This window comes from Heteronotia binoei, chromosome 5 (assembly GCF_032191835.1).
Source record: "Heteronotia binoei isolate CCM8104 ecotype False Entrance Well chromosome 5, APGP_CSIRO_Hbin_v1, whole genome shotgun sequence".
Classification (NCBI taxonomy): Eukaryota; Metazoa; Chordata; class Lepidosauria; order Squamata; family Gekkonidae; genus Heteronotia; species Heteronotia binoei.
The window spans coordinates 51,948,495-51,960,656 of NC_083227.1; the positions used below are offsets into that span (position 1 = coordinate 51,948,495).

Consider the following 12,162-nt stretch of genomic DNA (forward strand, 5'->3'; position numbering starts at 1 on the left):
AGTTGGAGAGATGTCCCGAAAAACAGAAAGAGCTCCCATTATGCACCAATCCCATGGTTCGGGCAGTAGGGATAGGTGGAGCAACAGGGGGTCTCTGAAGAGTCAGAGAGATCTGAGGCACCAGAACTCCAGAAATGTAGGACATGCATGAGGAGGCTGGTAAGCACCCGGACCGAGGTGGTTGAGGCCATAAGGCCCAGCGAGGATCGACATGGAAAACTGGGTGTTCTTACCATGTTTGGAGCACATGCGCAAAAGAGAAAGTTCTGCACTCCCCGTATGATATGTGCATGTGTGTGGACCCCACAGGCTAGCATTCATGGTTGTCCCTATGGACTGAGCCATGTTTTAAGGATTTTAGATGTTTGTCTTTCTTTCTTTCTTTCTTTCTTTCTTTCTTTCTTTCTTTCTTTCTTTCTTTCTTTCTTTCTTTCTTTCTTTCTCTCTCTCTCTCTCTCTCTTTCTCTTGAGCATTGTAAATGAAGATCTATTTGGAGTTAGCAAAGTTTCTCTTGAGTGGACTGAGCATTGTAAATGAAGATCTATTTGGAGTTAGCAACCAACAGTTACAGGAGTGTGGTTAAACCTAGGAAACAGAGCAGGCTGAGAGTTATAGTTTGAGAGGGAGAAATAGGATTAGAAGTGGCTATTTGAAAGGGGAAGTAAATAAAAGTACCAGCCGGAGTGAGGAGATCAACTGATCAGCGCGGCGGTCAGAAGAGAACTGACGGGATGTCTGTGCCCACTCTGTGAGCATGCGTGGTGGGGGTTCTTGTGCATGCCCACTGGAGCAGAGCGCGAAAATCCTTGGCTTGTTAAGTACCGATTGGATCAGCGCAGGCGCGCTTTCTCCCATGGGTGTGATGCACAGCGACCACAAAGAAAATCTAGAGATCAAATTGCCAACATTCGCTGGATTATGTAGAAAGTACGGGAGTATCAGAAAAATGTCTATTTCTGCTTCATTGACTATGCTAAAGCCTTTGATTGTGTGGATAACAACAAACTGTGGCAAGCCCTTAAAGAGATGGGAGTACCAGACCACCTCACATGTCTCCTGAGAAACCTGTATAAGGGTCAAGAAGCAACTGTCAGAACGGGATATCGAACAACTGATTGGTTTAGAATAGGAAAAGGAGTTTGACAGGGATGTATATTGTCACCCTGCTTATTTAACTTATATGCAGAGTACATCATACGGAATGCTGGCCTGGATGCAAGCCGGAATTAAGGTTGCCGGGAAAAACATCAACAACCTCAGATATGCAGATGACACTACTCTAATGGCAGAAAGTGAGGAGGACCTAAAGAACCTCTTGTTGAGTGTGAAAGAGGAGAGCACAAAAGTAGGCTTGAAACTCAACATCAAAAAAAACATCATGGCATCTGGCCTTATCACACCTTGGCAAATAGAAGGAGAAGACATGGAAGTAGTGACAGACTTCACATTTTTGGGATCCAAGATTACTGCAGATGGTGACTGTAGGCATGAAATTAAAAGATGTTTGTTCCTTGGGAGGACAGCTATGGTGAACCTGGGCAGTATAAAAAAAAAGTAGAGACATCACCCTGCCAACAAAAGTCCGTATAGTCAAAGCAATGGTATTCCCAGTAGTAATGTATGGCTGTGAGAGCTGGACCATAAGGAAGGCCGAGCGCAGAAGAATAGATGCTTTTGAGCTGTGGTGCTGGAGAAGACTCTTGGGAGTCCCTTGGACTGCAAGAAGATCCAATCAGTCAGTCCTAAGGGAAATCAACCCAGTCTGTTCCCTGGAAGGTCAGATGCTGAAGCTGTAGCTCAAATACTTTGGCCACCAAATGAGAAGGAAGCACTCCCTGGAGAAGATCCTGATGCCAGGAAAGACAGAAGGCAAAAGAAGAAGGAGACGGCAAAAGGTGAGATGACTGGACAGTGTTACTGATGTAACTAACATGAATTTGAGCAGACTTCGAAGGATGGTGGAAGACAGGAGGGCCTGGCGTGACTTTGTCCATGGGGTCGCAAAGAGTCGGACTCAACTGTGCGACTGAACAACAAATAGTAAAGCAATGCATCAAATAGTCATGAATAGGTCAACAAATAGCTGAACTGATCTCTGAAAAATCAGTTCCCTGTTTGCAACCATCGAAAACAGCATGAACACGGCAAGCGTTCAGCATCTCTTGATGTGAAAGTTGGGTTACTATTTTTGTTTTTCCATTGCCAGGGAAAACAAAATGATGAACACATTCTCATGAGAGGAAGTCATTCTGTGAAAGTTCAGGAGCCTTACACGGTATGTATGGCTTGCCACATGGTTTTAAGGCTGCTGGGGGGAGCAACAAGAGAGTAGCAGTCATGGAGAGGACTGGTGGGTGGGATGGGAGGCCGGTAAAAATAGGCAGGTCAATGCTTTGTTCCACATCCACTGCCTGAGTTCCTCTCATTGGCTCTGATCCTGGGCAAACAATCCCTTCACAATCCAATATCCTGCAACAGGCTGCACTGAGGAATACAATTAAAGCTTTTCACTCTGTAAACTGAAGGGTAATTACGGTAACCACAGGGTTCATATTATGCACTTCAAGTATCACAGGAATAACGTGGTTGTGTAACATGGTCATTGCAGACCCAATACCATCAGCTATCACAGATCAGGTTTCCCCACCTGCAGGAAATGACTCAAACCCCCAATTACATTTTGTACTCATTCCCTCCCAGCGTCAGCTTGGACCAGCAAGTTAAGCTTTACTTATTTACAGTGTGCACAACTAAGCAATACCATCTCAGTTAAGGAATGTACGGTATGTTAAAACTGTCTCTAGCTACTGGATGCTGTTATCCCAATTTTGACAGGTGTCTGACAAAGGAAGTCAACACCAAGTAAGATGTCTGTGTGTATGGCTCTGTCCCTTGCAGCGCTATTGTCAAGGTACCTGTGGGCACTTGGCTGCACTGTAGCAATCCCCAGCAGTGGCGAAAGGCACGGGCCGTCCATTGAGCGTCTGTGCAAACTGCAAATCGGTTGCTGTGAAAAGTATTTGGTGAAAAGCAAAGAAGCAGAGGGAGTGGAAGTGGAGAAAGGAATTATTATTATCATTATTAAGTACAGTACACCTGTATGATCATTATTAAGTACAGTACACCTGCCTTCATGCATTAATCTTGTGAATCCAGCGGGATCTTCACTGAATAATAATGCTGTCAATTACATGTGCCACTTGGCAAGAAATGTAAACATGTACACTTATTAAAGTAACGATTCTGTGGGGGACCTTTCATCCTTAAGAATAGAGGCAGTCTAAAGAGGCAGGGGCACCAATCTTTTAATTATAACTTCACACTGAAGAAATATGCTTGGGATCACAGACATGAATGATATTTCCCCTACCCTCGGTCTGCTTCTTATTTTTTCTTCTCTTTGCCTTATGTTTTGCATCACGTTTGACATTTTAGGATTGTCTTGGGAGGGACCGGAAGAGCAGAGTGACATTAAGAAAGGCTTCTCCTAGAATTTGGTTTTGAGAATGGCAGCAGCAAGTGTTGACTTTGGTCCCAGCAGTGTTTAAAGAACTACAAGCTAAGAAAATACCTCCCCCTTTGGCCTTATTCAAAACTCATTTCCACCCTTCAGGAACTTCTTCCACAGGGACTATCTGTAGGCCTAGCTCAAGATGACATAAAAAACAAGCCATGACATTGTTGCTAAAGGGTGAAACCTGCCATGGACTGCCCTCCAATCATTCCAGTGGGTCTCAAATCTGAAAGGAGCTTTGGGAATGTATCCTGCTTTTGTACAAAATGGAGTCGAGTATGAAGCAGACCTTACACAGCAACATGGTTTGAATGCTGGAGGGGACAGGGGTGGGGGGGGGGCAGATGGAATGAACTTCCTTGGAGACATGACCAGCTGAATGTGCAGTAGGGTAAAACTGTCTGAACTGAATAATAAAGTACTCATTATTGTGATTTTAAATGACACTACTTTTCAAGTGCAAAGGCAGTGTAATATAAAATTTTAAGTCAGGCAGTGCAGCGACATGGTTTGCTAGACTTGCTTAGGTTTAAATAAATAATGGAACAACAACAACAAAAAAGAAACCAACGATAAAGCCCTGTTACTCACTTATTATTTGCATAGCGTTCAGGTCCAGCCTTACTCTGCTGAAGGCAGAAAACCCAGCTGCTGTGTAGTCTTTCCTACACTGACAGTCTTCTCTTCTGCTCCCGTTATATGGACATTCGGTTGGGTTATGCAATCTGAATAAAAAAAAAAGTCCCTTTTTCTACTCATGACACGAAATAAAACATCAGAAACAGAAAATGAAGGATCATCAAATATGGGACAGCTGATGGGTCTTACCTGTAGCTGTAGACTTCAGAGAAATTCTCCGCTTCGCCGTTTACAAGAGTCACATATTCTTTTGGTCTGTCAGATTCCATGCCAGAACAATATATCTAGGGGGAACAATGCCACTATTTCATCACTAGCCACTGAATGCAGGATTAGAAAAGCAAAAGGTGGAACATGCCAACAAGGCAGACATCACAGCACTTCCAAATTACCTGCCATTTAGATTCTCAAAACATGGCAGCACAAGGTGCACGTCCCTCATTAAAACACAAAGTATTAATAAGTGATGCTAAAAAGCGTGTGGGTTCCTCTTCTCTAGAAATTATTCTGGAAATCAGATATCTTATTGACCAAGAGACCTTTGCTTTCATTTCATTGCAAACAAAATTGCAACACTTTGCAGCAAGAACTTTCAATTTCTGTGGAACTATACAGCTGAAAGGTATTGCAGAAGGGAGATTTGTAAAATAATAAGACCTTCCTTTCATTTTATTAAAAAACTCTTTTGAGCAGAGTTCTTAAGCATTTATTTATTTATTTTTTATTTTGTTCGATTTATATCCCGCCCTACCCCACCAAAGCGGGCTCAGGGCGGCTGAGCCCTGAGCATGGCAATCAGTATATCAGGGGTGGCCAATGGTAGTTCTCCAGATGTTTTTTGCCTACAACTCCCATCAGCCCCAGCCAGCATGGCCAATGGCTGGGGCTGATGGGAGTTGTAGGCAAAAAACATCTGGAGAGCTACCGTTGGCCACCCCTGCAGTATACTAAAACAGAGTAAAATATATAGCATAATGAAATGATTTAATAGTCAAATGCTATTTTCATAGGCAGCACTAACAAATGAAAACCCAACTTGATAGTACCTAAAAAAATCATTATTGCCAAAAATTTGGTAACAGATTTGTGTTATTACTGAATTGGTACCTCTTCAAAGAAGAGACATTGCCCAAGATTCTGCAGGAAGCTGATATTTGATCAGGATAGGCATGATCCAAAAAGTGCAGCCCACTGATCATGAAATACCATGAGGTGATCTATAGTCTCTGTTGCCAAAGACTCACAACAGCAAATGATCCAACAGTGAGGTTTTAACAAAATGTCCCTTCAGTTCTGCAGTCAGCAAAAGTCTGTTGAACATGAAAGCACATCTGTAACTAGGGACTGTAAGGAAATCTAAATTGGAGGGAAGGGTTGGAGAAGGGAAATCCCTATTGTAGAAATAAGTGACTTGTGCATGTCTATGTACTACATGATCCAGATTGATTACCCTTTTCTTAATTGTCCTTTTGATATCCCACAATCAGGCCCTCAAGATTTCATGAAGCTCTGGAAATCTATAACCTATATTACAAAGATGTATGAGGTGGCTCAAACACACCTTTAAGAGCCTTCCTTTGACTTTAAGGTAATATTCTCCATCTTCACTGATGCCTTTGAGAGTTTTCACTTCCTTGCAGCTTGTTGGTAACTCACCTAAATCAAAGAAATGTTAGTAACCAAGCAGCAATGGAATTAGTGTGACAGACTGTTGCTTTAAATGAAAAACTCAAAGTCATTGAGCTGGATTGGCTCAATTAAATCTATCATTTCATTTGTTCTATGTCTCTAAAGCCCATAAACATCCTGGCTAGGGGGTATACTGAAAATCCCTTCTCCCACCCACAGCAGCAACAACAGTATTATCCAAACTGAGCACAACAGGAGACAAAAACTCTGTTCCAGAGGATTCAATACCAACCTAGATAATACCACCAAATTGGAGCAGACTTTAATACCTACCTAGCCTATCTGCTTAGCTAAAATAAGCAGACTTCTTGACTCAGTAATGACTCACCATCTCTGTGAGTCCTTCCTTGAGTTTTAGCATATATTTTATTATATACAATTTGGCATTCTTTCTGTCTTTTGTTCTGGGGGTATCTTTCCTTCTGCAGCATCTTGTTACTTGGAAAGCATGGCTGTTTTACTAGCCAGCAGATCTGCAATTACTTTGTGTGGCCTTTCTAATGCTATTTTCCAAAAGTGGAAACTGCCACCACGTATCTCCTTGACACACCATAAATACAGGGACAGATGCTCTAAGTTGCAGAAGTGAGTCTTTCTCAAGCTAGCATCACTTCAGGTCCTAGGAGAGGCACTGCTGACCCAAGACAAAGTCATGCTATAAACTTCTCTACAGTTACTTCTGAAACTATTCCATGATGGAAGGAGCTGCTTAGCAATTACTCTTGTGCTATGAAGGGAATGTTAGTGCTCTGTGGTGTATAGTTGGGGAAATGAGAGCCGGGAAATACCAGTTTGATTAAGAATGTTGGATTAGGAACTGGGAAGCCCGTTTTGATTTCCCCCTTCACCATGAAGCTCACTGGATGACCTTGGGCCAGTCACACTCTCTCACCCTAACGTTTTTTGGGTTTTTTAAAGAACAATATGGAGGTCAGGAGACAATATATGCTGCCCTGAGTTCCTTGGTGGAAGGACAGGATAAAAAAAGGCACCAAATAAATAAATCCAATGTATAAGGTCCCTATCCCTAAAACTTCATTAACTAGTGATGATGTAACTTGTTTTGTCTTGCAGCTGCACCATTTTGTGACTTTAAAATAAATTGTTTTAAGATGCAGGCAGGGGTGGAATTCTAGCAGGGGCTCCTTTGCATATTAGGCTACATACCCCTAATGCAGCTAATCCTCCAAGAGCTTACAAGTCTCTTTTTTCTAAGCTCTTGGAGGATCGGCTACATCAGGGGTGTGTGGCCTAATATGCAAAGGAGCTCCTGCTAGAATTCCACCCCTGGATGCAGGACAGTCCTCCCATGTACCACTTGAACAGAGAAGCCCTTGCATAGACTATACTAAACTAAAGTACAAATACAATGAAGAAAGTAGTGAGCATCAGCTAAGCTACCTCTGCAACAATGCCATGATAGTTTTTGAATCTTTTCCTTAACAACAATCGGATCTCTAGAATCCGTGTGCTCCCTCTGCCAGCTCTAGGCATAAGAACACAAGAGAAGCCATGTTGGATCATACCAATGGCCCATCCAGTCCAACACTCTGTGTCACACAGTGGCTAAAAAACCCAAGTGCCATCAAGAGGTCCACCAGTGGGGCTAGAAGCCCTTCCACTGCATCCCCCCCCTCAAAGCTTAAGAATACAGAGCACTGCCCCAGACAGAGTTCCAACAATAAACTGTGGCTAATAGCCACTGATGGACCTTCTCTGATGGACTAGGCATCTTCTCTGCTTTCAACTAAACATAGCAGTGCCTCCTTAAGATTACATGGCTCTCCCCTGGCAATGTGGCATCACAGATCCCACTATAAGGTGACAGGATACGTAGTAACTGCTGTTAGTTTGGGACTAGTGCTAAGATTGCACTAAAGGAAATGTTTCAGCTATCTCAGATCATTTGGAAAGCCCCTTACACTCATGAATATTGTGGCACGTTCTTCTCTCTTCAGGTTTCAAATCATCAAGGCATAAATTGGTTGCCTGGTCATCATTTGTAAGGCACTGAACTGACCGGTGCATTACCCCAATTCCACAAGTCACTGAGCACTAAAATAACAAAGAAAACTAGTGTCAGTTTCATTCCAGAGACAGAAAGAGATACTGTGTACATATTTTGTATGTTTGGGTAAAGATTAAGAGCAGTTTCCAAAAACAAAACTAAGAAAGTTGTGTGCGTAGTAAGACTTGAAATGATTTTTAAAAATAAATAAATAAAAGGGGGAGAAGGGGGTAAGCTTTTCAAGTGGCATGCTGATTCTTGCCTACATGAAAATGGCATATTACCATGTATCTCTGCAAACAGAATGACTTACTTTAAGGCACAATGCTGTAGCTACATATTCTCAGACAATCCAATGTGCCATTTAAAAGAAGGGATCAATGGAGGAATGCTAGTACCACATTCCTGCAAAGGATCCGCCAAAGTAAACTTCATTATCAGGGACTGCACATAAAGAGGACAGGTACTGGGATATGATACTTTGCGGTATGTCCAGGGACATAATATACAGGTAACTGACTCAGGCATATCTTAGTGCTGGGGTTTTTTGGGGGGGTGGGGGTGGGTGGGATTAATGGACCAGTTGTCTATACATTAAAAAGTTTCAGCAGAAGGCTATGGACCTCTGTTATCTCAGGTGACAGTCCCCTCATATCACTGCTCAGCCAGCCAGTGTAGTGCAGTGGTTAATATTAGTTTAGGATCTGGGAGGTCTGAGTCTAAATACCCACTCTGCTATGAAGCTTGCCGGGTGACACTGGGCCAATCACTGTATCACGTGTACCAAGAGCTCACTAATGCCCACCAGAATGCTCCCACTACTTGTGGTCACTATTTCAAGTGTTTGCATGTACCAAACTCTGTTTTGTTTTGTTTTAAAAAATGTGTACCAAAAGTTGTACACGTATGGGAAAAAAGTGTTTCTGCCCTATTCACACAAAATGGCAACCATGATGTTGGCAGCATTGGTCCCAAATTTGGTGGACTTCCACTACATGTGTCTGAAAATGACTTCTTTTGCAACCTGATGTGCTTCTCACAGTTGCAGGGAGAATAGAAAGGAGTACAATGCATGTTGCTTCAGCTCCTTAAGGATAAGATGTGCTGGACAGGTGCTCCCATCAGCTCATGGTCGTTGGTAGCCTACAAAAGCCTACTGCCCATTTCAGCCACTCTGTTCTCAGATCATTGCCTCAAAAAGTGCTGCTGGCACAGCAGTACAGCAAGCGCTTTGCATGCAGAAGATCCCAGATTCAGTCCCCAGCACTTCTAGTTAAAAGGATCATCAGGAGGTATGAAACACATCAGAGACCTGGGGAAGCCACTGTCAGTAGACAATGCTTACTAATGATCTGAGTCAGTATAAGGCAGCTTCATGTGTTCATGCCCCATTCCAATACCACTGGTTACCCACCAAGAAGTCACTGGTTCTTCTATAGCTCCCAGATTATATGCATTTGAACAACATTTGACCATCCCTAGTTAAATTGCCCTGTTCTTCCTTGCTTTATCTATCAGTCCCTCAGTTGTCCAAAGAGCCACACTGCAGAGGAATGGAGATGAAGGGTGATTAGAAACATTTCTCTCCCTCTCTGTCTGTGTAGGAAAATACTCTTTCTCTATATTTGGCTGTTATGAACCCTCAGGACAGGTCAGGCTGCAGTAAATGAAAAAAAATAATGAATAATAATCAAAAAGAAGTACTAGGAACATACACTTCCCCAATTTCCAACTCTCCACATTGCCAAAACCGGACATTCACCCAGGTAGCATGAATCTACATTTGGTGGCTGTGTGCCCGGGCAGTTGATAGTGTTCTGGTAACCATACTCATAATGGTCCTTCCCAGTGTAAATTTCACTGCAGGAGACCAGCCGTTGCCTGTAGCCTTTTCCGCATGTCACAGAACACTGCAAACAAACAAATAAATAACAGTGTTTTGGTAATATTATACATGGATAAAAACATTGTTTTGTTACTTATTGGCTCCAGGCCTGTGACATTTTATAGACAGAAAGGGTGTCTGTAGAGGTTGGGATTGGGAATTATATAGTCCCATCTTTCCCCATTATCTTTTTCCTGCTCTTCTGTTAGTTAAGAACTAGCAGAGATAGGTGAACCTCCATGCTGCTAAAATTGTAATTGGGTTGCCAATTATGAACTGTATTGGTGGAAGTCTCAATTTCTAAAAATCTTTTTATCTGGAGTTCTACAAGAAAAGGAGTTCGACAAGGATGTATATTGTCACCCTGCTTATTTAATTTATATGCAGAGTACATCATGCGGAATGCTGGCCTGGATGAAGCACAAACCGGAATTAAGATTGCCGGGAAAAACATCAACAACCTCAGATATGCAGATGACACTACTCTAATGGCAGAAAGTGAGGAGGACCTAAAGAACCTCTTGTTGAGTGTGAAAGAGGAGAGCACAAAAGCAGGCTTGAAACTCAACATCAAAAAAACTAAGATCATGGCATCCGGCCCCATCACACCTTGGCAAATAGAAGGGGGAGACATGGAAGTAGTGACAGACTTCACATTTCTGGGATCCAAGATCACTGCAGATGGTGACTGTAGCCATGAAATTAAAAGATGTTTGCTCCTTGGGAGGACAGCTATGGTGAACCTAGGCAGTATAATAAAAAGCAGAGACATCACCCTGCCAACAAAAGTCCACATAGTCAAAGCGATGGTATTCCCAGTAGTTATGTATGGCTGTGAGAGCTGGACCATAAGGAAGACTGAGCGCAGAAGAATAGATGTTTTTGAGCTGTGGTGCTGGAGAAGACTCTTGAAAGTTCCTTGGACTGCAAGAAGATCAAATCAGTCAGTCCTAAGGGAAATCAACCCAGACTGTTCACTGGAAGGTCAGATGCTGAAGCTGAAGCTCAAATACTTTGGCTACCAAATGAGAAGGGAGCACTCCCTGGAGAAGATCCTGATGCTAAGAAAGACAGAAGGCAAAAGAAGAAGGGGATAGCAAAAGATGAGATGGCTGGACAGTGTTACTGATGTAACAAACATGAATTTGAGCAGACTTCGAAGGATGGTGGAAGACAGGAGGGCCTGGCATGACTTTGTCCATGGGGTCGCAAAGAGTCGGACTTGACTGTGTGACTGAACAACAGCAACTACAGGGGCTATCTTTTCTAAGCATTTGCATTTTTCCATTGCTGTGTGGGAAATGAAGTGCATGAGAGTGGAAGGATGTAGCACATTGATTAGACAGCTGTTTGGTGCTCCTTTTCCTTCTGTGTACATTGTGCATCACCATGACACCTTGATGCATGCTCTATATTTACCAGCAAGGATCCCCTTGTGGAAGAGGTGGAAGCAGCAATTCTGCAGCCCTCTATCAATTTATATCTACCTAAAGCTCCAGTCAGTTTCAGCAACTAGGACAGCTGCACCAAAAGCAATCCAGGGATCACACATATCTCTGACTCTTCTGTGTGTAGCTATTGGCCTAGGCTGCCAAGTCTCATGAATGCCAACTAATCAGGCATACAAATGAAACAGAATTTTGAAATACATTATATTTTTAATTGTAAATAGAGGAATAAAGCGAGACAAGAGGGACTGATTTGCAATTAAATAAGCATGGTGCTTGGTTAGGAGCAAGAGAAACTGGCGTTACAAACTCATTGAACTTCACAGCATCGCTACTTCAGACGGTACCCTACAATCTAGTCAGTACCCCCACTTTGTCACTGCTCATTTCCCTTCCCCTGTTAATGTCACCTTTCCTGTCAAAATAATGAATGAGCACCAGGAATGTATTTCTTTGTTTTCCGACTCCCACAAATAGTTCCAAGGGAAGGAAGGACTATACATCTTTGACGTACTACCCTCCCCCCTAACCAGTTCCCAGTTCTCTTTGACACAGTCTGAGCAAGGTGATATGACAAGGACATAGAATGCTGTGGACTGGCTAGTATAAACAGATAGATGATGATGGGTTGAAGCCAAAATGTCATGTTCTGTTGATGGGAGGCACTTCTGTCAGTGGAATGGACATTTTCTATTCCACTCCCCACCCCCACCCCCACCAAGAACAACCCATTGAACTTCCTGAATTGCTGTTCAGGGGAGATGGGGGCCTCTCAGGAACATCATGAGAGGTATATTGAAGATCAGCAGTCAGAGGGGGGAATTGGCAAAATTTGCTATAATGCTAACTCCATATTAGCTGAAGACAGGGGAATGAGAGAAAAGCAGCTTTTAAATTTATTGAGGCCTCATATCAGATACTAGACAGTACCTTATTTAGCACCTTTCCCTCTACCTTGAAAATGGATATGGAGATTAA

At 42.8% G+C, this 12,162-nt stretch overlaps 1 protein-coding gene across 3 annotated transcripts in view; it reads right to left on the reverse strand.

Moving 5' to 3' along the window:
* ADAMTS9 (ADAM metallopeptidase with thrombospondin type 1 motif 9) overlaps nt 1-12,162 on the reverse strand; it is a 256,847-nt gene that overhangs the window by 12,788 nt on the left and 231,897 nt on the right. For 2 of the 3 annotated variants that reach the window (XM_060239461.1, XM_060239460.1), the window contains exons 32-37: nt 9,567-9,761; nt 7,766-7,898; nt 5,716-5,810; nt 4,344-4,438; nt 4,107-4,240; nt 2,917-3,008 (exon numbers count right to left, since the gene is read on the reverse strand). In XM_060239461.1, coding sequence (XP_060095444.1) covers nt 2,917-3,008; nt 4,107-4,240; nt 4,344-4,438; nt 5,716-5,810; nt 7,766-7,898; nt 9,567-9,761 — 744 coding nt within the window. Of the gene's footprint in view, nt 1-2,916; nt 3,009-4,106; nt 4,241-4,343; nt 4,439-5,715; nt 5,811-7,765; nt 7,899-9,566; nt 9,762-12,162 lie in introns of those variants that run through there. The other variant, XR_009555428.1, reaches the window with a different exon arrangement.